The 27,825-nt window shown below is 38.5% G+C and overlaps 1 protein-coding gene across 1 annotated transcript; it reads right to left on the bottom strand.

Annotated features, from left to right (window-relative positions):
* Positions 1–27,555, bottom strand: elovl5 (ELOVL fatty acid elongase 5). Its single transcript, XM_079634718.1, has 8 exons — positions 27,058–27,555; positions 25,845–25,909; positions 22,680–22,867; positions 13,934–14,011; positions 8,336–8,507; positions 3,349–3,473; positions 801–935; positions 1–724 (listed from the first exon to the last, which is right to left on the bottom strand). The coding sequence occupies exons 2-8, from the start codon at positions 25,900–25,902 to the stop codon at positions 614–616; spliced, it is 867 nt and encodes a 288-aa protein (XP_079490844.1). The 5' UTR covers positions 25,903–25,909; positions 27,058–27,555; the 3' UTR covers positions 1–613.
* Positions 27,556–27,825: the final 270 nt, after the last annotated feature.

Here is a 27,825-nt window from a genome sequence, read left to right as displayed (position 1 = left end):
TAAGTTGGAATGAAATGGATATGTTTTAATGAGATTCCCCTGTCCAGTACAGCGCTAACAACAAACTATGCTAAATCAGTGTTAACATTAAATAAACAGTCCATTTTCTTTTGTAAACTTACAGTAATTCACTAAACTTAATCAATTAACATTCAATACAACTGATTATCTTCCATAATTTCTCCTGACTGTTTGGTATTATCATCTATTGAGCGTAAGATCGTCGGTCTGTACTGTAAAGACACATTGCATAGGCTAGAAGTGTGTGTATTCAGCTCTAAAAGTGTGGCATACCGCTGTATATTTGGTCAACTCTATACGTCTACAAACAAGTTTAGTGAAAACACCAGTGCAAATGAGTACAGTAATAAGGTTAGCCATCTTTATATTCCAAGAAAAATATATGAAAAACAAAAATACTCTAGACGCCTGAGACGTACTAACTTGGACCCTAATTGTATCTCTCTTTTCCTATTTTTTTTTTGGATTCAATATGAATAACATGAGGTTGCAGTGTGCAAACATGTAAGGAGTCTCTTAAGGATTAAATGGCTTTAGCGCGGTCAGATGATACACATACATGTAGCTCTTCTACGTCTCGATGACAGGACTGTCAATCTGCGCGTGCTTTTCTGTATTTGACCTTCTCGCTGGACACTACGCCGTTAGTGTGGCCGTTCACGGATCCGTTCGGGTGATCGGTCTTCCGAGATCTCTTATAGGTCTGTGGAGCAGAGAGAGGGAACGGTTACTTCCACTCCATTACATTCTTTCTTTACGCCAAAGGAGAATTGGTTTACCTGGATGTAGAAGTTCGAGAAGAGTAGGATAAGAGTCATGCAGTAAGAGATTTGGAAATACAGCCAGCCCATTGGGAAACCACACGGCCGAACCACAGCACAAGACGTCTGGAACATGGTCAGGACGAACTGGACCTGAGGGAAAACAGCCGTCAGTCATCGGTTCCTCCATTAGGTTAGAGTAGCTAAACTAAGATTGCATGCGTTCAGTTCATTTTTAAAAAGTCCTAATTCTGGCAAATGCAACCATTATAATGTATACACTCCCATTCAACAGTTTGGGGTCTGTAGTTTTTACTTTTATTCCGCATTAAATTGATCAAAAGACATTTATAATGTTGCCAGATATTTCCATTTTAACTCTTTCCCCACCGCTGACGGAGTTTTCCTGCTATCCGTGTTTTCACTGTTATACTGCAGGGGGCGCTGTTACACATCTACTGAGAGAGTGCAGAATCTCCGGATCCAAACACAGGAGAAGAAGCAGCGGAAACAAAGGATGGCATATCGTCTTCTTCCTACAATAATTGCCTAAGTCATTTGAAAATGAAAAGGACTTAGGCAATTCTTTTAGGAAGGTGACGATATGTAATCATATGCATATTTGTAAAATGACACGATCATAAACATTTAACAGCATATCTGATATTCATACAACTAAATATTCTGAGAGCAATTTTGTGAAAGTGGCGGTGGCTGGAAACTGGCGAGGAAAGAGTTAAATAAATGTTGCTAGTTTGAACTTTCTATTTATCAAAAAAAAAAAAAAAAAAAGGTCACGTTTTAACACAAATATGAAGCAGCAAAACTGTTTTCAACATTGATAATCATAAATGTTTCTTGAGCATCAAATCATCATATTAGGATGATTTCTGAAGGATCATGTGACACTGAAGACTGGAGTAATGATCAGCTTTGATCATAATAAATAACACTTTACTATATATATATACTCTCTGCCCCACTACATTCAACACTCCACGTCCATAACCATTTTCAAAACTCACTTAATTCATCTTTTTAGACAGGCATATTCTCTTTAGTTTAGATGTAAAAAAAAAAAAATTAAAGGACCCCACTCTTTCTCCTGTTTTTTTTTATAAAAAATTGTTTATAGTATTACTATGTTATAATAATGTTTGTTCTCGCTGATTCAATGTTCAATGCATTGAGTGTTTTATTTTGTAAGGTGACCTTGAGTTAGGGCTGGGCGATAAAACGATAACGATAATTATCGCAATATAATTTTTCTCGATAAAACGATATCACGAGTTCGACAAATGTTCGATAATGTTTATGCGCCAAAAGCGGAACTTAACTCATCACGCCGTTTATCCGCTCGGCTCAAAGTCCAAACGGCAGCGCAAGCTCACTAGAGCAGATGCGTTTACTCTGATCGGTCTCTGCCACGAGATCCAGTGAGGAGCGCTTGAATTCAGCGAAGAACACAAATGTCCCAGTGATTTAAACCAGTTTAAAGGCAGATGAACCGCGCTGACGAACAGTATAAGCACTGTGAGCAACGATACAGTCAGAAGCTTTTCCGTCGACACATTCCCATCATGCACCACGGATTTACTGTAACGTTAGCCTAGTAATATTAACTGCACCATGAAATGTGGGATATACATATTGAATTGTATTATATTATCAATGTAAACAATGTATTAAAGGACTAATGGAATATAATTACAGTATTTCATAATGTATTTAGGCTACTGGTTTTCATATAAATACCATAGAAACCATAAAGTAACATGTTGCCATGATAGTGAGGTGCTGTAGGCTATGCCCGGGTTTATCTGTGGTTATCATTATCTAAATGCATGATGCTGGATGGCCAATTGTTAATTTTAATAAGACTCAAACAGTCATAATATTACATTTTACCAAATCAAAATTAGCACATGCAGAAACTAAGAAATTATTTTTTTCTATTAAGATATTTATTTTGTTAAGGAAAAATGTCAAATGTTTGAATGTTACCTCAGATTTGTGAATGTTCCCCTGTTTGGCAAGTGTTTGGCAAAAATCTGCCTTTAAACTTGAAAGAAATAAAGATTTGACATTTATCGTGATAATTATAGATATCGACTGATATAAAAAAAAATATTGTGATACATTTTTTTGCCCATATCGGCCAGCCCTACCTTGAGTGTTGAGAAAGGCGCCTATAAATAAAATGCATTATTAAAAAATGCATTATATTCACACAGAAAACAGCGGTTATAAACTGTAATAATATTTTCACTGTAATTGATACATCTTGACCCATTTGAAACGTTTGAACAGTAGAGTATATTATTTTTCAAGCATTTTTTCTTTAAACTCATACCAGGAGATCTCACTAGTGAGCAGTTACACATGTTAAAGTCAACTTCTGGAAAAGCTGAAACTTTGCAACCCAATTATTCCCATAAGCTCTGAAGATGATTGGTTGAGCTGTGCGACTCTAATAGCAGCGACCGCATCTTCCATTACAACACACACTTGTTCCGCTAATGAAGTGAGCTAGAGAAAGAGGAGTGTGTAAGAAGCGTGTCCTTGCCAGCTGGCCTTGGGTGATGTACTTCTTCCACCACAGATACGGTCTGATGGCCGGCACGGCGGAGAGCCCGTAATACGAGTACATCAGCACATGGATGAAGCTGTTGAACGAGGCGCCGAAATACGCTGATGAAGAGAGAGAGAGATATCAGCATTAGTTCACACACCACCTTTACACACATTGGGTCTCATTCATGAAACACGAGCAGAACGAATGTTTGTGTAAATCGTGTGTAAAGTGGTTCTGGCGTAAATTTTCGGATTCATTAAAATGTTCGTATTTTCCAATTGTTAGTTGGTACGAAAGAAATCTCCACCTGCTCACAGCCACGCGTAAACAGTGCGTTTAACATCCGAACGTTTTGCTCATTAATACGGCTGCATTTTACATATTGTGTAAAGCGCTTCTGATGGGAATGTGATCGATCAGCATGTGCAGGTCCAGTGTGTGTGTGTATATTCACAGGTGGACGTCATATAAATCCCCCAGTCTCCCCACATGCTGTCAGAAAATAATGGCCAGACGCAGTTTAGACAAATTAAACTTATTAAAACCTTACAATAAACGTCAATATTTAAAACAGTTTATTTAGGCTTACATGATACTGTGTGTAATTTTTCATTTTAATTGTGCAACATTATCTGAAGAGGCGATCGCCTGTACAATCACAGCTGTGATCACTCATGAGATCTTAATACGTGCGCTGCTTTGCCAGAGGAATAATAAGAATACAGTTTTTATTTTTTAATGTTTTAAATGTTGAATGTTTTTATTGTTTCAGCATGTTTATTAATCTCCCATTTCTGTCAATATAGTCATTGCTCGCTATAACCTTAAACCCCGATGATCGATGATGTGACTTGTTTAACATGATCAACCCAGTTATTTTTGTATGATCAACTCTGGAAATATTCCTTCATTTAAAAAACGTAATTTGATTTAAGGATGGAGATTGCACAGGGAAGTAAAGTGAGTGAGTGAAAGCAATTGGGACATTGCTTAATTCGTATAATCTTTCCTCTTATTGGTGTCGTGCTACAGACCTAATTTAAATATGCAAAAACAGAAATCCGATCGGTTATCCAGATACAGAGGCTACTTAATATGAACAAATGTAAACGCACCGTGTCCTGATTGGCTAATGATCCGATCTGCTTGATGAGCCGAGTGAACATGCAAATTCATTCCCTGACATTAGATGGCGCTTAATGTAAAACAGAAATACCCCGCGTAGTTGCTCTCGCGTTTGTCATATAGTTCTTTATGTTCCGACACCAACAGCTCTACATTCATCTTGTCTTGCATCTTCCTCGTCTTATTTCTTCCCGGCAGTGTAGACGCTATACTTGGCGAATATCTTCTTCGCGTTACGCTCGGCAAGACCGTTTTGTGTTTGAGCGGCCCCCAAATTGTGTTTTACTGTAACTTCAGAAGCTCCAGACACGTGAGCAAACGTGCCAATCTCATCTCACATTGGCGCCCTTTGTTTAGTCACGAGGCGTTAAACGTTGGCGAATATCGCGCGCGAAATTCATCCCGGTGTGAACAGGCCTTAGTGTGTGTTCACACTTGGCATGTTTAGTTTGATTAAACCAAACTCTCGTGCGATTATATGGATGAGTGCGAGCTGGAAATTATTTTTAGAGCATTAAACACGGAAAAACAGTCGCAAAGGTTTTAATTTCAGGAATCAGAAATTTCATTTAGAATTACAATTCAATTTCAACCATAAAGCGGCTCTCCAGTGCGTACACAGACACACTCGGTTTTAAACTACAGAAACAAACACCAGATTTTGTTCAAAAGTATGTTCTTTGATTCAGTTTTTTCCAGGCCTGAAATTCCCATAATGATTTTTTTTTTTTTTTTGGTTTTCCATGACCATGAAAACCCGGAATAAAAGTAAAACATAAAAATGAACTCTTAGGTTGTGTTAAAAATGAGCTCTGGTGCGATCGCTCTGTCAGCTCATTTGAATAATACTGACGTCTGAATCCTGGAGCCACCGCACAAGAGGATCTGAACGCTGAAAAGGAGACACTCGACCCGCTTCTAAACAAACTCAGGTGTGGCTCGAATTAAATATGAACAACACGAAGCAAACACATGCAAACGAGCCAAAGACAGGACATGATGTCACAAGATGCGACCCTAAAAAGAACAGAACGCTCAATCAACTGTTTTTCTCATCAGTCGTGATGTTCCCATTACAGTTCAGGATCAGAACCACGTCTCCTCGCAGCAGATCTGTGTGTGTGTGTGTGTGTGTGAGAGTGTGTGTATGTGTGTGTGTGTGAGTGTGTGTGACTGGATTCCTGAAACTGACTCCTTTACACACTTTACTTCACTTCATGAGTATCAGCTGCTCAAAATACCATCATAGGCTACACACACACACACACACACACACACACACACACACGAGCGCATCTATCCCAGAACACAGCATTGTTCTGGATCTTCGGTGAGTTCTGTAGCGAAATAAACGTCATAAAACCGGCCAATCAGATTATTACAAACGGTGAAGGTTCGGTGTTAAAATGCAAATGTGAACGCTAAGCGGACCAGGACTAAATGTTTTTTTGTTTGTTCTGGTCCGGTGTCATCCTCATGACAAATCAGATCTCCATCAGCTATCAGTTAATGATAATACGAAGTACATAAGAACAATAATATTAATTTTAAATATGTATAGCTTACTATATATTGCATAATAAAACAAAGTTTCTTTCACTTGATTGAACTCTTAATTAATACATATGTTCAATTATTCACATAGGCTAATATTATTATTATGTTATTTTTATGACTGAAATATTTTGACATTTAACACAATTGAACTCGCACTTGCATTAAAGATGATTGTGAATACATGTAGGGTAACCGTGTATGCTATGCTAGCACATAAGCTAACTAATACAGACATTACTGGTCATTATACCATAGTTAAAGCAACTTTTATCATAACGTTTTTGTAGGAATTGTGATCAGGAACTAGTCACGATTTGGGCAAAGACCCAATTTGTCACCACACCGGACCGAGCGAAGTGTGAACACACCCTGAGTGTGTTAGTTTCATGTTTCTTAGTTCCTGTTTCTATGGTATGTCTGTGTCTGGTTTAGTTTAGTTCTCATTTACGTGGTTATATTTAAGCCTTTAGTTTGAGTTTGTGCCTTGTCCTCTATTGTCTACGTTTACACTTGCGTATTGTTTTCTGTTCTGCTAAGTTGATGTTCTTGTTCCCCTCAGAGCCATTGCCTCTTCAGAGCCGCTTCTGTGCCACATTTGCATTGTAAATATGGCAGAAGGAGAGTTCAACCACGTTTTTTGCATGAACAACCAGCACTACGCACTTCAATCAATGATGATTAGTATCCACAATCTATTCTAAGAAGAGAAGGGATAGTTCTTTCAAAAATGAAAATTAGCCCATGATTAATCATCCTCAAGCCATCCTAGGTGTGTATGACTCTTCTATCACACGAAGACAATCTGAGTTAGGCTATATTACAAAAATATCCTGGCTCTTCCAAGCTTTATAATGGCAGTGAATGGCTGTTTCTGTTTTGAAGTCCATAAAAGTGCATCTATTCATCATAAAAGTGCATCTATCCATAATAAAAGTGCATCAATCCATCATAAAAGTGCATCCATCCATCATAAAAGTGCATCCATCCATCATAAAAGTGCATCCATCCATCATAAAAGTGCATCCATCCATCCATCATAAAAGTGCATCCATCCATCATAAAAGTGCATCTGTCCATCATAAAAGTGCATCCATCCATCCATCATAAAAGTGCATCCATCCATCATAAAAGTGCATCCATCCATCATAAAAGTGCATCCATCCATCATAAAAGTGCATCCATCCATCATAAAAGTGCATCCATCCATCCATCATAAAAGTGCATCCATCCATCCATCATAAAAGTGCATCTGTCCATCCATCATAAAAGTGCATCCATCCATCCATCATAAAAGTGCATCCATCCATCCATCATAAAAGTGCATCCATCCATCCATCATAAAAGTGCATCCATCCATCCATCATAAAAGTGCATCCATCCATCCATCATAAAAGTGCATCCATCCATCATAAAAGTGCATCCATCCATCATAAAAGTGCATCTATCCATCACAAAAGTGCATCCATCCATCACAAAAGTGCATCCATCCATCACAAAAGTGCATCCATCCATCATAAAAGTGCATCCATCCATCATAAAAGTGCATCCATCCATCATAAAAGTGCATCCATTCATCATAAAAGTGCATCCATTCATCATAAAAGTGCATCCATCCATCATAAAAGTGCATCCATCCATCATAAAAGTGCATCCATCCATCATAAAAGTGCATCCATCCATCCATCATAAAAGTGCATCCATCCATCCATCATAAAAGTGCATCCATCCATCCATCATAAAAGTGCATCCATCCATCCATCATAAAAGTGCATCCATCCATCCATCATAAAAGTGCATCCATCCATCATAAAAGTGCATCCATCCATCATAAAAGTGCATCCATCCATCATAAAAGTGCATCCATCCATCATTTGTACATCTATCCATCAAAAAGTGCATCTGTCCATCATAAAAGTGCATCCATCCATCATAAAAGTGCATCCATCCATCATAAAAGTGCATCCATCCATCATAAAAGTGCATCCATCCATCATTTGTACATCTATCCATCAAAAAGTGCATCTGTCCATCATAAAAGTTTATGGACTTTAAAACAGAAACGGCCATTCACTGCCATTATGAAGCTTGGAAGAGCCAGGACATTTTGGGCTAATTTTGATTTTTGACTGAACTATCCCTTTAACGCCAGAGATCGAGTAAATGCACTCCTTTAAACAGCATGTTACATAAAGCAAGCAGTTATTTAAAGACGAGCACTTTTACCCTGTTCTGTGTGGGTTTGTTTTTATGCCTCTGAATAATTCAGCGTATAATACGCAGCGTCTGAGGAACTCACAGTGTCCGCACGGCACCCAGTTCATGACGAACCACCAGATGTTGAGCATGGTGGCGTGATGGTACACGTGCAGGAACGTGATCTGGTGGTTGTTCTTCCTCAGGATGAAGAAGAACGTGTCCATAAACTCAATGAGTTTGGAGAAGTAATACCACCAGAGGACATGGATCATCTGAGGAGGGAACACAACACAGTCATGCACAGGTCACACTTTACAATAGCGGTCAGTGGTCAACATGAACAATACGTCTACAGCATTTATTAATCTTACATAATATTCATTTCAACATTTACTAATACATTATTAAAATCAAAGGTTGTATTTGTCAACATTAATGTACTGTGAACTAACATGAACAAACAACGAACAGCTGTATTTTTATTAACTAACATTAACAAAGATTAATAAATACAGTAACAGATGTATTGCTAATTTTTAGTTCATGCATTATCTAATGTTAACTAATGAACCTTATTGTAAAGTTACACACAAACTCATTTCTCAAGGCATTTAACGGAAATGTAATATTAGATGACACAGAAGTCCACTTCTGATATTCACTTAAAGGTTATGTTACATTCATTCTCTATACACTGAACATCAAACATTTACAACGCTGTTAAGATGAAAGCTTTTTATTAGAGCAGCGCAACGATTAATCACATCCAAAAATAGAAGTTTGTGTTTACATAATAAATGTGTGTGTACTGTGTATAATTATTGTGTGTATATATAAATACACACACATGCATGTATATATTTTAAGACATATTTGCATGAATATACTGCAGGGCCTGAATTTCATTTTGGAAAATGGGGGGGAAATCCCTCCTAAGTGATTCTTATGAGGGGAATTTTTTTATTTGAGGGAGAGTTTAAACTTTTTATTATTATTACATTTATCTCCCCTAAATGTATGCTCACTCATTGTATTTTTACAATGAGATAATTTTGTTTTTTAAAGGAACACTCCGACTTTTTGGGACTTTAGGCTATTCAACTTATCCCCCAGAGTTAGATAAGTCCATACATACCTTTTTCATCTCCGCGCGTGCTATAAGTCTGTTTGACGCACCCACCGCTAGCCTAGCTTAGCACAAAGACTGGATGTAAATGGTTGCAGCTAGCATACTAATCCAAATAAGTGACAAAATAACGCAAACATTTTCCTATTTACATGTTGTGATTTGTATAGTCACAGAGTGTACGAAAAACAAAGTCACATGAGACACAGACATATTTTAACCGTATAAATACTGGGAACTATATTCTCTGAAGGCGAAGCACTGCTACTTGGGCGGAGTGATAACCGCAGCACCTGAGACGCGCTCTGAACGAACTCTCTGCTGCTCACCACGGCGCGTCTCAGGTGCTGCGGTTATCACTCCGCCCAAGTAGCAGTGCTTCACCTTCAGAGAATATAGTTCCCAGTATTTATACCGTTAAAATATGTCTGTGTCTCATATGACTTTGTTTTTTGTACACTCTGTGACTATACAAATCACAACATGTAAATAGGAAAATGTTTGCGTTATTTTGTCTCTTATTTGGATTAGTATGCTAGCTGCAACCATTTACATCCAGTCTTTGTGCTAAGCTAGGCTAGCGGTGGGTGCGTCAAACAGACTTATAGCACGCACGGAGATGAAAAAGGTATGTATGGACTTATCTAACTCTGGGGGATAAGTTGAATAGGCTAAAGTCCCAAAAAGTCGGAGTGTTCCTTTAAGAATTAACAACACAAGGAAGCTTGATTTCAATCGTTGAATTAAATGGGGAAAAAAGTAGCACAAATAAATACAATAGAATAAAGATACAAATAAAGAGAAATAAAGAGAAAAGATTTAGCTTAGGTCTAACACTAGTATTCAGAATACTGAGTAAGTAATCAAAATGTAAAATAACACTGGGTAGTATTTTAGTCCTGACTAAATTAAATAGTCCTGATTCCTTCAAATTAAAGCTATCTTTTGTTGTTTAGACAACAAAATTAGTGACAGACACACATGGCTGCTGTCACTGTAAGAGCTAGTGCACGGATCCTGTCTTCATTATACCGTCACATGCGTTTTATGCTTATTTAATACATAACCGACCGTGTTTAGAGGATACTCGCCAAGACTGAAACGGTTAACGCGATATAATCCACGGAATCACTCACGCTAGTTGTGAAATTGCGTCTCCCAAACAGTTTTAAAATGACTGACTTGATTTTATAATCTGTGTGGATTAATTTACTAATACAACCTACATGCTAAAGTGAATCAATGTTTGCGGGAATTTCCCGCATTATAAGTGTGTGACCTGCGGGAATGATTACAATGATGCGCGATACCCACGCCAAAATTCGAGCCCTGTACTGAGATATATATATATATCAGTATATTCATGCAAATATGTCTTAAAATATATACATGCATGTGTGTGTATTTATATATACACAATAATTATACACAGTACACACACATTTATTATGTAAACACAAACTTATATTTTTGGATTTGATTAATTGGTGCACTGCTCTACTTTTTATAATCGCAGAACATCATGAAATTTGCCGTGTGAATTGTATTAAATGTGCAGTAAACTGAAGTGCACGTGCAGATAACAACATTATTGAAATAAAAGGCCACTTAGTAATGCAAAGTACTTGATTATAATTGTAACTTTAGGGGTTCATTCAGTATTAGGTTTAAGGTTTAAATTGCAACATCATTACAAACACAATCAAAACATATTTAATGTATTTTGACATTTTTATTTTATTTTAATTTACCATAAATGCTTGTCAGAACACACTTAAATAATGAAATATAATATAAAAGACCCTTCTGGCTCAAAAAAGCTCAGCTAATAGCATTTAATGCAACTTTATACTACATTTTTTAAATGAAATTTGCCGTGTGAATTGTATTAAATGTGCAGTAAACTGAAGTGCACGTGCAGATAATAACATTATTGAAATAAAAAGCCACTTTGTAATGCAAAGTACTTGATTATAATTGTAACTTTAGGGGTTAATTTAGTATTATGCTTAAATATATTTGGATTGTGTGTTTGTAATGATGTTGCAATTTAAACTTTAATGTATTTTTTTTTTTTTTTTTATTGACCATAAACGCTTGTCAGAAGAAAACACTTAAATAATGAAATCCCATATAAAGACTCTTCTGCCTCAAAAAAGTTCAGCTAATAGCATTTAAATGTAACTTTATACTACATTTTTATTTAATTTCATGTCTTCAAAAACATTAAGTTCAGTTTGCCCTGAGGTATATTATCTTGAAGAACAATATTTCCCTCTCTTTAGAAGCGAGCGGAAGTGTCCGCTGTGGTTTCCTGCTCCGGTGTCGCTGGTCCCACTGGTTTCCTCTGGTATTGATCTGTTAACTGGTTTGGCTCACCTGCATCTGGTCTAGTTCCTCATTTTCCTTTAACGCCCTCGGTTTCCTCAGTTCCTGTGTCAGTATTGTCTTTGGTTTTCAAAGCCTTTACGTGAGTTTTTTCTCCACTTTGGTTTGTAAATATAAATAAACGTTTGCCGCTACAGATCCTCCTGTCCTCGCCTGACCAGCACCGTCACATGTTTGAGAAATCACACTGACCAATTCACAACTGTGAATCCATCACATCATCAGAGCAGCGTTTGCTCTCGGGTATATATATCTTTAAATGAACCCTCATAGTCTAATGCTGTGGATCATGAGGCGACTCCAGATGATCCGAAGCATTCAGGAATCACTCCTAACTGTGGAGATATCGGCCCCGTCCCAAACGGCACACTTCATGCGGACTCACAACTAGAGAGTAGTGACAGTCTGCACTTATTTTACAGACTGGTCGCATAAAACAGATTATATTATTATTAATAAACATGTGACCCTGGATCTCAAACCCAGTCTGGAGCCGCACGGGTATATCTGTGGCAATAGCAACTATACATTGTATGGGTCAAAATTATCCATTTTTCTTTTATGCCAAAAATCATGAGGATATTAAGATCATGTTCCATGAAGATATTTAGTAAATGTCCTACCGTAAATATATAAAACATGTATTTTTGTGAGTGAATGCAGCACAATCGTGAACATAAATGCACAACTTTAAAGGAGATTTTCCTCAATGTCTAGTTTTTTGCTCCTCAGATTCCAGATTTTCAATAGTTGCATCTCGACCAAATATTGTCCTATCATAAAGCATACATCAATAGAAAGATTTTTTATTCAGCTTTCAGATGATGTATAATATCAATTTTAAAATAAATTGACCCATGTGACTGGTTTAGTGGTCCAGAGTCACGGATTATTGTCAGTATTAGTGTTGTTAATATTACTATGGCCACTAATAGTATTACTAATATCACTACACATATTATTATGATGATGGTTTCACTATTAATCACTATCGAGTTTATATCTATACTTTTTTATATATATATTCAAATTTATATCACAATGGAATAGCCTATTCATTAAAATGATTACTGTACCTGTATATACTATTCAGGGCTCGACATTAAGGCTTGTCCGGGACAAGTGGATTTCTTGTAGGACAAGTGGAAGTGAAAATGAGTTGTCCCACTGGACAAGTTAAATTTCAAACAAATTAAAATGCCATGTTACTTCACGTTACGTGCCACTCATTACGTCTATTTTACAGATTTAATTTTACCGATTTGAAACGAACATATTTTTTCCCCCACAATCCGTCGAACCAGCGTCCAACTCAGAATGCTTTGATTGGCCAATCAGGAGTCGGTCCAAGTTGAAACATTTTTACCTGCCTCAAAGCGCCAGGACAAGCTCCAAAAACAAGTCACCGTACAGTTACACCAACAGCACCATACGAATTAAAACAGGAACGAAAATTTGTAACCAAATGGAAATGAATTCGACTGGGTTATTTATGAAGACGGAGTAATGTTCTGTGGCGTCTGTCGGGGAAACCCAACCCGGCTGACAAGTGAGTGGCGTTAGCTAGCTAGCGTCGGCAGCCGTGTACTGTAAACAAGCATTAACAGCTTTTGTATTGGTTAAATGTACATAGTTAAATATTAGCTAATGTTCAGATGTAAAGTAGCTACACGGTTTAAAGTATACCTGGGGTAAATCAGCCTCTGCCGGGTAGAAAGCGGCATTTATCAAAAATAAATGATAAAATTATAAATCTTTACCCGGACAAGTGACTTTTGTGCATGGAGAAGTGAAACATACATTTACTTGCCTCAAAAAGTGAATGTCAAGCCCTGCTATTATATCTATATAGATTCATTTATCTAGCAGTTTTTTCTCCTCTCTATGTGTACTTGTGTGTATATATGTCTTTGGTCTATTACTTTGTATGTGCAGCCATGTCTTTTTAATAAAAAGATTAGCATAAAAGAGTCCACGAGACCGCAGGGAGTCTCTTGTGTTTCAGAAGTGCAGACTCGGAGGGCTTTGGGTCCCAGTTGGGACAGGGCCATTCTCTAACAGAACGGAGAATATCGCATGCATCCTTTTCTTTTGTGTGTATTGCATTGTATAATATCGAATGTTTTATATAATATCTTTGAATTGTGTGATCTCATGCATGTGAAGCTCGGTCAGTTGTGTTACCCTGGTGTCGGCCTCTCCTGCGCTGTGTGTGTCCTGGCAGAAGAAGTTGTATCCGCCTTGATACACTGACATTACCAGCTGTAAACAGAAGGACAACGGAGTAAATGATACACTCAACACCACTTTCATCAGGATTCACAATACGAAACACATTTGTGGGATTAGTTGTGGAGCAGAGGATCGGTTTACACTCACAAAACTCACCCAGAGAACAACAACATGCTCCGAGGACACTGCTGTAACTCGACACCCTAGCCTCATTTAGTATGAATATGCAAATGAGTCCCGCCTCACTCATTTAGTATGAATATGCAAATGAGTTCAGAGATCCAGTTGACGATCATACGTTGATCTGATTGGTTACAAGGTAGTGTGTGACGTCAGAAACACCAGCGATTTCAAACCGTGTTTTTGAGACTGTCTTTGAGAGTTTTAAGCAGAAAATACTCAGCAATGCTGTCGACTTTACACATGGTTTGTCTTAAAACATTAAAAACACCACAGACACATAAACAACATTAAAAGCTGGATTTTTACCACAGGGAGTCGAAATTTTGAGGGGTTATGCGAACATTAAGGGAACGTTCCAGACGTTCCAGTCGAACGTAATGTCGTAACATTTTAAAAACGTTTACTTTAAAACGTTTCAGAAATAAAACATTCCATGAATGACCTATAAATGTTTTTTGTGCCAACACTTTAAGAACATTATTAACTCTTTCCCTAGTTTTCCAGCTATCCGTGTTTACACTGTTATACTGTAGGGGGCGCTGTTACACATCTACCAAGAGAGAGCAGAATCTCCTGATCCAAACACAGGAGAAGAAGAAGCAGAAACAAGCGATGGCAGCATTGCTGACACACATGTAAAATAATGTGATTTATGAAACTTCCCAAACATTCAAGTGTTGGTAAAAAAAAAGAAAAGAAAAAAGAATGCATGAAGCTAGAAAAACATATGTTTTCTGTTTTGTTTTTCATTCTTTCTTTTGATACATTTAATGTTCAGATATTAATACAACAAAATATTTTTGGGTCATAAACGTTTTGTGAAAATGATAGATGGCAACTTTTTTTTAAAGCGCTGGCAGGGAAAGAGTTAAAGACCAGAGAACTCTAAACAAACCGTTCTATTAGCGTTACCGGAAGAACATTTGATCGTAACGCTGAGAGAACCTTAAAACAACGTTAGCTCAAGTCCTGAGAACGTTCCCTGTTAGCATTAATTAAAGCATCAGCGCTACACCTGTGAGCCTCTGCAGCTGCTCAGATCGTGAATATATAAATATATTAGGGCTGTCAAACGATTAAAATATTTAATCGTGATTAATCGCATTAATGTCATAGTTAATTCGCGATTATTCACACATTTTTATCTATTCCAAATGTCTCTTGATTTAATTTTGTCTCATTTTTTTTCTCATTTTAATGCTCTTATCAACATGGAAAAGTGGATCGGCTTGCTTTGTGCAAATGTTTTTTATTGACATTAACATTCTCACTTGGAGCAAATAATCTCTCACACAATGTAACACTGTCAATCAATAAAAGGGTGAAAGAAATACTGACGAGGTGACGTTACTGATAGTGACGAGTGTGCTGAGATCGCATCAGTGTGTGTGTGTGTGTGTGTGCTTGCACATCAAGTGGTATTTAGACTTGACGTGTCGCGATGATAGCTCAGTTCACAACGACACAACACACAGATCATGTTGGTCTTGTCAATTGAACCATTTGGCAACTTTTTAAAAGTAAACTTTCCATTCAGAATCTTATTGGCATCCACTTTGTCGTCTCGCGCTCATCATTCATCCACTCAAAACGTAACGTTAAAGGGAACGCACACCGGACGAGAAGCGCAGCGCCTCGTATTTAAAAATCGAACACATTATTCTCTATGAGTGTACACACACCGGCGGCGCCATTCAGCGTTTTTATTGCTGGCCATAAACTGAGAAAGTGCGCGTCCGATGTGCGATACGAGTTGTGCTAGACGCGGCGCTGCGATATCGTACACTCTTTGGCCGGCTCGCATCGCAAGCCCAAACCAGTGTGTGCGGCGCGCTGTCGTTTTGTTTCTGGTCTAGCTAGATCCGGTGTGGTGTTGTAGTTTTAATAATGTTACTAGTTGTTGCAAAAGCATGTGAAAAAAAACGACAGTTTACTAGGCGTTAATCTCGCGATAAAAAAAATTGACGTGTGTTAAAATGGGTTTGAGTTAACGCCGCTAATAACGCATTTAACGGACAGCCCTAATATATATATATCAGTTGGTTAAAACCGATGGTATACAGTTCAAAACATTTGATGCTTGCTATCTATGACAAATCTTTCTTCACACTCAACAAACAACCCATCAAATGGATCTAAACACACAAGGGTCATCCTTATTAAAGTAAGTGTGTGTATATATAGATGATCTGAGCAGCTGCAGAGGCTCACAGGTGTAGCGCTGATGCATGCACAGGTTTACTGCCGACTTCTACAGAAAGTGCAACAAAAGTGCTTCATTTCTGTAATTCTTTTAAACCGTCTTCTATGATCTTGTTCTTCTCACCTCTCAGACCGCAGTAAAATCTCCCATGAGCCTCTAACGTGTCATTGTTCATTGTCTCATTCTGAATAATGTCCTTGTTCTTCCTGCTAACGTTTTTTTTAAGCAAATGCTGAATGAAAGCTGCACATCTGTCCCCTATATACAGTATAAATCCTACTAAACCTCAACAAAGGTCCTCATTATTGCCTGACCTCATGTGACGGTTCAGAAGAGGACATCTCTATTAAAATAACCGCTTTATAAGGACATTCAGGGGACATAAACCTGTCCCGGTGTAGCCCTGATAGCTTGCCGGGGTCAGCGGGGTGACTTCGACTCCAATGCCTCTCTCTAAACTCTCCGACTCGCCTCACTTCTCACTCAATCTGATAACTTCGAGACGCTCCGGCGTTCCCACGGCCCAGCACACAGCAGGAGAGCAGACGGCACATGGATATTTACAGGGCACAGATACTGTAAAATGAAATCACAGGACTTCAAGCACTACTTTTTTTGGTTTTCATTAACACTAGAACTGCCACAAGCGGCCATTTTGACCGCTAGATTCCAAACTCTATATCTTTAATGATAAATAAATACCCAATTGAGAGATTAATGCATTTATTGTATTAGGATTAGGGATGTTAACCGATGACCGTTTGACCGATGGTTGACCGTATCAATGTTAACCGACCAAAGTTGTCGGTAAAAAAAAAAAAGATCTATAAATTAGGCTATTATAGACAGTGGACTAAACGCTACTACAGTTAGCCATCTCATTACAATATCTTTTTGTGTGAAGTGAACAAATTCCTCACACTCAATTTTTCATAACTCGCCTGTTTTGTACTTAAAGGAACACTCCGACTTTTTGGGACTTTAGCCTATTCAACTTATCCCCCAGAGTTAGATAAGTCCATACTAAGGCTGTAACGATATGCGATATTAAATCGAAATCGCGATACGCAGGTCCACGAACCTGTATCGCGATGTGAGAAGGCAGAATCGCGACACACCCCTTCCAGCTCCCAGAGTTATCCTTCCTGTCCAGATCCAATGCTACCACATCTTTAAATTACTATTAGTATTATTAGTAGCCTATTATTTGAAGTTAACATTATAAAATTCGTAGACATTATAAAAAGCGTCCTCCAATTACGTGTGCTACCTTAAGCTTTCCAATCATGTGACGCGTCACGCGAGCTAGTTGAAGAATGTGAGGAAACATCATGGCAAACAATCCAGAGATCGCGGACCCTCCTAATACTTTTAAGTCAGCAGTATGGCAACATTTCGGCTACCCGGTGGAGAACAAAGATGGTAATCGTGTAGTTGACAAGACCCACACAATTTGCCGTAAGTGTTTCAAACAAAACGTTGCGCTTTTCTAAGCGTGTAAAATGGATAACTATATTGTATGGCGGAATACCATAGCAAGTGCTTATGAGCACTTCGACTTGGCGGAGTAATATCTTCACTCGTGAAAAATCCTCTCACCGGCCCCCGCTCCCTCTAGTGAAGATATTACTCCGCCAAGTCGAAGTGCTCATAAGCACTTGCTATGGTATTCCGCCATACAATATAGTTATCCATTTTACACGCTTAGAAAAGCGCAACGTTTTGTTTTGTGTCACCGTCCTAGGTCGAGTTACACTACGCGAGTAACTGTATTTAAATAGGGAAAACGTGGAGGTGTTTGGTAGCTTCTCTGCTTGGCCCATATTGAATGAACTGAGTGAACAAAGTTTCGCCGCGCGCCACAGCGATTGAGTGCACGCACTGAGACGAGAGAGCAGAGGTATGTATCAACTCGTCTTAGTTAAGGGAATAACTAAGCCTCAGTTACCTCAGTGTGAAAAAACAGTTAACATTTAATTTTCTTTGTAAATGTAAGATTGATTGAAGAAGAATTTTCAACTCGAATCATCTCCACTATGGACTTTACTTTTTTTACTTTTTGTTTTTCAACAGTATTTTATTACAAAGAAAACAGAAGTGTTATAGCTTTGGCTATATCATTTATTTTACTTAGGTGTATATTGTTAATAATTTGCATAGTTAATATTGTTTTTTGGTGTTCAGTTTATACAGGCTTTTCATATCCCCCCCACCTGAGACGCGCCGTGGTGAGGAGCAGAGAGTTCGTTCAGAGCGCGTCTCAGGTGCTGCGGTTATCACTCCGCCCAAGTAGCAGTGCTTCGCCTTCAGAGAATATAGTTCCCAGTATTTATACAGTTAAAATATGTCTGTGTCTCATGTGACTTTGTTTTTTGTACACTCTGTGACTATACAAATCACAACATGTAAATAGGAAAATGTTTGCGTTATTTTGTCACTTATTTGGATTAGTATGCTAGCTGCAACCATTCACATCCAGTCTTTGTGCTAAGCTAGGCTAGCGGTGGGTGCGTCAAACAGACTTATAGCACGCACGGAGATGAAAAAGGTATGTATAGACTTATCTAACTTTGGGGGATAAGGTGAATAGGCTAAAGTCCTAAAAAGTCCAATAAAATCATTTGGCGCGAGGTCACAGCGTTTGGGTTCGCGCGCTCACAATGTTTGAGAAAAGTAAAGGCTACAGGCTAACACAATCGAGGGTAGAGCCAGCGCAGACGACAGGAGGAAGCGTGTGAGGAAGAGTAGTGTGTGACCATTTCACCACAAAGAATGACACAGATGTAAGTTGCAACTTGTGTGATACTACAGTACTTAAATATGGAAATACATTACATCAACATTTCATTGGTAACAGATAAGGTGGCGATGATCATCATCTTTCTTTATTGTTAGCACTACCTCAAACTAAAGCGGCGTCTCTTCGGGGCTGTCATTTTCTTAAATGAGCCGCAGCAATGTTTCAAATGAGCTTCTAACGCTAGTCAAACGCCTTTATTTTCAACGCGATCCCCTTGTACCCAAACCATTTAAAAACTAAGGAGCCATTTGTCCTCCGATTACATACGAGCTCCTCGGCGCCGCGTTTGCGGGACTCATGTTTCGCGCTGTAGGGGATTTTAAAAAAAGTGACGAGAGTGGAAGGGCGGCGCCGGTGTGTGTGTGTGTGTGTGTGTGTGTGTGTGTGTGTGTGTGTGTGTGTGTGTGTGAGAGCGGGAGGCAGAGAGATGCGACAGAGTTGCGAAATTGCAGGCGTGGCTCGAAATGGCTGTTATTTCAAATAGCGTAGCATATTTTAAACTAATCGGTTAACTGGTTTCAACCGGCTAATGAGGCTCGGGGGTCAAGAAATGTTTTTGTTTTCGCCATCCCTAATTAGGATATCTTTTAAAAACAAAACACCAAACTGTACATTTAAACACGTTTAATTATACATTTATAAATAATAATATCATTAGTAGCCAACCGTAATTATCGCATATTCACAACAGATAGACTATATCCATTCAACATAACTCAGCACAAGATAATAACTAAAAGCATCTTATTTAACAATAAAACATTTTATTTTAATATAATAACAGAGAAAATAGTCAAATAACTCATATCTACGTACGGTAAATAGATAACGCAGTCAGGTATTATTAGCCTATAAAGCAATTGTGACTTCAGAAAGCTTGGATTAAACCACTTGATTTACTTTTACGATCTGTTTGTGATCTCTTTGAAGCATTAAAGGGTGAATCGACAGAAATCAATCAGGTTTCATTAAAAATGTCTGTATTTATTTCCTATAATGATTTACTGCAAGGGTTTAGAGTGAAATCATGGCGAGTGAACGATTTCTGGGCGACCTCTCTCTTTAAGAGAAGACGTGTCCATCTGCAGCCGAGAGCTTGTGTTCGTTCTCATGATGCTGCCGTACAACAGCTGTGAGCTCACTCTGATATATCCGTGTGCTCATGTGGAAAGTTTTGCAATGCAGACGTCGTGGAGGGAGCGCATGAGGCAAGACGGGACTCTGAACCTCCAGGTGCACACGGACTGCCACTTATCAAACCTGCGCCGTTTCCAAAAAGTCAAATCATCAGTATCAAAGTGCATGTCCTTAAAGGTCCTGTGCCGAATCAAATATCTCGGTTGTGTAACATCAGTTACAGCAGAAAATCAATGCAAACGCCAGCTTTCAGGAGAACAGAGGGATGATTCACTCATCAAAATAAAAAACGAGTTACAAGCCAGTTTTATTTTTAATATCATTGAGATACTATTATAGGTTTTCTTTAATATTTTGAGTTTTTACTTTTGTCCTATTCATTCAAGGGGAAAACTTCAAATGAGTCTATAATACTGTGAGGAACTTACAGATTTTTGTGTTTTTTCTTTTTCATGCCCGTTTTCTGATTTTAGATTTGAACAATATTTTTTTTTTACTGCTGCATGAAAATGCCCCGTTGCATGTGAAATATCAGCTCTGGACTGACAGATTCATAAACTAATCTGCACTGATTGACCCTCGCTGTGGTTTTTCTGGTGTTCAGGAATAACATTACTTTCCCCATGACTGGAAATGGCTTTGTGGATCACATGTTCAAATTAAAAGTTAATATATAGTCAAACCAACATTTATTCAGACACCTTCAACATTTATCACATTATCTCAGTTTATTTGCTAAAATGGTAATAAATATGACAGGAACAGGTTGATATTTGACAGGTTTTGTCCGTCCTTCTGGTAGACTGTCTCACACATGAATTATGTTGAATATCTGTCAGCTGTTCAATTTAACTACACAATTAGATAATACCAGTTTAGCTCAACCAGTGACCAAGCAATGCTTCATTGTAGGGATGTAAACGATTAATGGACGATCGATTAATTGTCGACAATACATTTAATCGATACAACTTCTCGATCCTCGATTAAGCTCATTAAGTTCATGCGCTGCTCAACCGCGCAACAAAGCGAGCGCGTTTTGTTTGGGACCATTTTACACCTTCTTGACTAAGTTTGCGTGTTCATTCGCAGCCTTTTGTTTTGTGCAAATGTAAGTTGTAATATTGCGTTTATTTTGTGTATGCCGATCTATATCTGAGTTATCTTATATTGGATACATTTGTACCCGTTGAATGAACGCTGTAGTGCGCGTGATCAGCTTCAGCGCGCGGCTCAAACGGCACTGCACGACTAATAATGACTATTGGCAGGACTGTCATATTACATAACATTATAAAGAGAACAATATTGTAATAAAACATTGTGCATTGAGTTTAGTTGCCGTGTCGCGTTGCTCCAGGAAGAGCGCGTCCACAACATGATCATTCTGAATGAATGGCACGTAACTTAGTTCAAGTTCACTTGTGCATTCGCGTCATTTTCTGCAGAAATAATTTGTAATATGTTTATTTTGAATATATCTAATTAATCTCATATAGGATGCGTTTCTTTGAGTTAACACGCGCTAGCAAACTAAGTGCTCCAGTTTAACGGTAGCCTTCATTCAGCGCGCGCAGCTCAAACAGAAATGCACGACTAATAATAACGATTAATAATTTGGGACTGACATATTACATAACATGAGAACACTATTGTATTAAATGGTTGTGAATGCATTGGGTTTAGTTGCCGTGTTCAGTGCGGTGTTCAGGGAGAGCTCGTCCACAGTCACACACTCTGCGTCTGAGGCGGTGCTGGTGACCCGCTGTATTAGTAGTAGTCATTATATTTGATTATTAAATAATTAATTTAATTAAATGATCAATCACATCGAAACATTTTACAATCCTACTAGCCCTTTATTTAGATTAAAACCATTCTCATTCATTTGGTGAGGAACATCGCGTGTTGAGCAGGATTTGCAGAGCCTGTCACGCTATTGGCCGTCACTGCAGACGCATATGCAGTATTAAGGCTAACGATTAATCAATTAATTGATCGATAATTTAAACGAAGATCGATCATGGGAATTTGTGGGACAAATTGACATCCCTACTTCATTGTGTTCAGTCTGTGTGTAAGAAGAGCATTAGCAATTAAAGAAAACACACTTCAGCAAAACATGATCAGCTCAAAGTGTCCCAATCATTTTTGGTCCCAAATGTCACTATATGAAGAGTTTATGGGTATAATATGTCACAGTTTACTGTATTTTGCTCTCCTCACTTACATAAATGAACTATAGTGTCCTGCACACACTAGTGAAAGAATATCAAACATTATATCTGGTGTCTGGATGGTTTTTGGTTTGCCTGTATATCAAATGTGATCGCTCCTGGCTTCATATGAAGTGTGTGTTGTGATTGGGAACGCACCTCGTAGAACATGTAGAGCGACAGGAGCGTCAGGCCGAGGTTATACGGCACTAGCAGACCTCTGCACGAGTACGGCTTCCGGTTCTTCATGTATTTCGGTCCCATCCACACGATCAGAAGGTACAGAAGAGAGAAGGTGACGGTGGGGATGTAGTTCTCCAGCAGAAGCCATCCTTTAACCCGAGGATCTGCGAATGAGAGCACGAGAATCCTCAACACCAGTTTGCACTGGTACACAAACCCCATCTCACGGCACTTCATACCAATTTAACAAGGTGGCTAATTCGTCCCAATTCATATGACCTCACTCGTACGATTCTTGGTAAGTCGTCCATTTTTTATGAGTTGCCAAAATCGTATGAATTTGTACGCATGACCTCCCCTTGACCCCGCCCCTAAACCTAGCCCTCAATGGGGTTTAGACAAATCGTACAAATTCGTACCACCTTTTAATCTGTAGGGGGCGCTAGGGGTGAGCGATATTTTCTAGGATGTTCACGATACCGATTATTAGACGATATTTAGCCGAGTGTGTTTATTGTGTTGGTACTGTGGCAGGTTTAGGACTGGCAACTCGTTTCATCAGTTAGCGTTCAACAAAATTCACTATTGAATATTGATATTTAAAATGATTTAAAACAAGAAAAGATACTTTAAATATGAAATTGAAAGCACCAGCAAGTCACTGTTAATGAGCGAATCATTGAGATTGAGCGTCTGACTCGCTCAGTGAGGAAACACCGCCGCGCGTGGCTTTGCTTTGGACCGTTTTCGTTGGCGAAAAAGAGCAAAAACAGGGAATATGGTGTCTAAAATGTAAGTCACTTAATATTAACTTCTTGTTCATTAAACTTGTATAAAATCAATACCACATTTGTTATCATACTGATATTTGGAGAAAATCTGCACTCTTGTGATATTTATTGTTAAATCATAAAAAAGACTAAATCACGCACTCTAAATGCGCACCGCACTAGTCTATATACATCACGTAGAGTACGCGTACACTCTCTCTCTCTCTCTCTGTGTGTGTGTGTGTGTGTGTGTGTGTGTGGGATAGGCTATACTCGATAATGTCAAATCGCACATCGTTAAAACAACAATTACGATATTATCGCAGACGACACCTAGGTGGCGCTGTTACACATCTATTGAGAGAGTGCAGAATCTCCTGATCAAAACACAGGAGAAGAAGAAGAAGCAGAAATATGTAATCATATGCATATTTGTAAAATGACACGATCATCAACATTGAACAGCATATCTGATATTCATACAAGAAAACATTCTGAGGGCAATTTTGTGAAAATGGCCAAAAACGCTGGCGGCGGCTGGAAACTATTTTTAAAAACACTGGCGAGGAAAAGGTTAAATAAATGCTGCTGCTTTGAACTTACTATTTATCAACAAATCTTGAAAAAGATGTCACATTTTCCACACAACATTCAACATTGATAATAATCAGAAATGTTTCGTGAGCGAGCGATATAAATGTTATGTAAAATAACATGATCATCACAAATTCAAATGTATATCTGTAAATGTATAAATGTAAATGTATATCTATATACATTTAAAACTGCCTAATGTTTCTGAATGAAGCGTCGCTCCAGGACGAGCTTTAGAGGCGTTGATGGACATCTGTGTTTTAATCATCGTTCTGAATCCCATCCGGGACAAAAACACACTTTTCTCAGCGGTTTTATGACACGGATCCACGTTCAAGTGTAGATCAAAAACGAAAGCATTAAGCTAGAATACATATATATATATATATATATATATATATATACATTAGTCAACATTTGAAGCGGATCAAAACCTTTCATCAAAGTTATACATGAATATTGAACAACACCCGTTCTTGTCTTAGGACAACTTTGATTAACTTTTTTTGATCCACTTCAAATGTTGACCACTGTATATGCATGTAATATATATTTTTTCCAGATATTCATACAACAAAATACACTGGCGGACATGAAAATGTTGTGAAAATGATCAAGAAAAATGCTGCCGCTGGCTGGCTACAAAAAAAAATGCTGGCGGGAATCATTTCATCCGATGAGAATTTTAAAATGCTGATTTTTCCACAAATCCCATTTTGCCTGGCGTCGCACTGTCTGAAAGCTCGTTTCTTCTCCAGAAAATAAAAGTAATTTAGACTTTTTATCACACAATTCCTGTTTTTTTCTCTCACAATTGATCCGTCGCAGGGAGTTTGATTGACAGGTGATCTGACCAATCATACTTCCCCATCCGCCATTTTGTCAGACAAAGCAGTCAGGAGAGTTAGCAGATTAACATTGGAGGATTTGAACTTGAGAAGCGGAGTGTACTGACGTCTTTCCGCAGTTAAAACCTACAGCGATCTGTCAGACACATTAAAGAGCCACAAAACGGTATTTATAGTTTAAATATCTTTTAAAAAAATGACCGAATTTGAAAGGTGAGACTTTGTTTAATATCAAAAGTAAGCTGGTCTGTGTCTGTCAGTGTCCTCTCTGCTCCGCGATGTGTTTTTCACTGCGTGAGAACATGGTGTGTGTGTGTGTGTGTGTGTGTGTGTGTGTGTGTGTGTGTGTGTGTGTGTGTGTGTGTGTGTGTGTGTGTGAGAGAGAGAGCGGCGTAGCTTGTCGAGCATAGCGACAGTAACTAAGGGGGGCGGGTCTTTGCGAACGGTCAATTGCTAGTTTTTATCTCATCATTTGGACTTACAGTAAAAAACTTGCAATTGCAATTCTGATAAAAGGTCGCAATTACCTTTTTTAATGGAAACGCTTTCGTTTACAGCAGACACAGAACGAAACTATAAATCGCTTCCAATTCAAACAGTTTCCAATAATTGAGAGGCAGAGTATGTGGCGTTTTCATTATTATTTTTACTAATATTATTTTCAGTCTGGAACACAAGTTTATAAGCTACTAGGTTGATACAATGAACACTTTTAGAATAAAATAATCATTGGATTTGTTAAAGTTTGCCAGATTAGCAAAACATACCCATTTGAACCACTTGCTTGGCTGTGTGAGACATTATTAAGATCATCAGCGTGCGCTAATATGGTTTAAGCTATGAAAATAAAGTTGAAATATGTTCTGTTTGTAGGATTCATGATCACAACATAAAGAAAGTCGAGTTGTAAAGATCAGTATTGGTCTTACCGCGGGGTCCCATCCAAGACTCGATATAAGTGTTAACTCTGTGGTTAATGGCCTCCATCTTCAACCTTCAAGACAAATCATAGGAAGATTATTATCACACACACACACACACACACACACACACGACGTCTGTGAAAGTCCTAGACCATAATAAAACTCTTCAAAAGTCAATTGAAGTTAACTTAATAAATCCTTGTTGGAACACGTATTGATTACAGCAATAAAAATGGCCGCCTACAGCAAAGACTACCATCCATCACGTTTAATTCTCTTTATTCGCTTGTGTGTAGCTCAGTAAAGGTCAAGAGATGGTGCTTAGGAAGTTCCCTAATCCAGAAACACTTTCCCAGCAGGACTAGCCATGAGAAGACACGGGCGCAGAGGAATGGAGATTAATATCAGGCGTGTTTCACTGGAATGGAGATTATCATCATGTTTCCCTGCAGTGTTGATGCCATCAGATGTGCAGACCCGGGCGAGCAAGAAGAAGCTTTTCTACCACCGATACAAGAGCTCTTTACACACAACAATGGCTCAAACCCACACAGAAGTGTGTAACACCGCAGACACACACTCTTCATCTAAATAAGGACTTAGGCTACACTTCTCAGCCTACGTAAGAGGAAGGAAATTGTCAAAGTTAAAAACAAAAAGTAGGCGAATGGTCCAACAAATGGGCTTAATTTTGATTTTAGGGTTCTTGAAATGTTTTCATTAAAATATTATGATGTATAAAAACGGTAACAATAAATCTCCTGATGCCAAACTGGCAGCATTACCTCGCATTCATTATGAAGTTTTCATTTTCACTTGTGCATGATGACTACGATTGCAATTTGGAGATATAACACACTCAGAAACCAATATACAATGATTGCTTTAACATTGAATGACATTAGATTAAATTAAATTAAAATGTGATGAATTATAGCATGTCACACTGCTATAATTATAGGACTGCTGTCACTGATGCTTTTATACAACATATGAGCCTTCAGCATTCAGAACTAAGTCTTCCTCATGAGATCAACTAAAGATCGCCTTCACATAACACCATTAAATCATAGCGCTTCTAATCTTTAATAAAGTCATATGATGCTCGAGCTCGACTCGTCCGCGTTCGCGAGGTCACGCGCGTCATTCGACCCCAGAACGCGCACTTTTTTCAGATGACATTTGTGTGTTTAAATCTCTTTAGCGTTATGAATCTTACCTCGAGTGTTCTCGGATATTGGTAATGTTGTGTTCGGGGCTCGGTCCTGTGCGGATGCGGGTGCGTGTGTGGTGTCGTCAGTGTGAGCGCGCGGAGAGACCTCGGGAAGTAAAGAGCGTCATGAGTGTCTGTAGTCCGCCTTTAAACTGATGCGTATAACGGAACGCGCTCTTATACTGACGCGCGAGGGCAAAGTCTGCGCGCACTTCACTTTATCTGCAGATTTAAAGAGTTCAGAAACGCTTTCTTCCGAGAACAACGACGGCGCGTATAACAGGTTAAAATATCAGGAAAACAAACTTTTCGAGTGGTGACGTATTCGCATTCGAAATGTCGTCACTTGTGTTTCAACTGGATTAGGAACGTGAATGTATTCTGAATTACATTATGGCGTTCTGAGAGAAAAGCGCGTGTTTTAAGAAATATATATATATTATTTTTTTTTACAAGGCGTGAACTGTTGCAGGAACAGAAGTCACCCCATTCATCTGAAGTTAGAACTGACCAATCACAGCGCTGCTCTCATGTGGAATCAGATCTGGCCAATCACAGCGCTGCTCTCATCCATCGAGCGCGTCACGTGGTCCATGTTGAAGGGGAACAATCACAGCGAAAGTGTCACAGATTCCATCAAAAGTGCTCACGTGGCCCACACAACGAGCATGTCACTTTTGGTTAATAATTATTCTTTTTATATAGATATTGTAACTTCCCACCCAAGCTCTTGTGAATGTTTATGTGGTGTTTTATTTTGTTGAACAAAAATGT

Source organism: Phoxinus phoxinus (genome assembly GCF_949152265.1).
Source record: "Phoxinus phoxinus genome assembly, chromosome: 14".
Lineage (NCBI taxonomy): Eukaryota > Metazoa > Chordata > Actinopteri > Cypriniformes > Leuciscidae > Phoxinus > Phoxinus phoxinus.
Note: the sequence above shows the minus strand (reverse complement) of the source record. Positions and strands in the feature narration are given on the sequence as shown.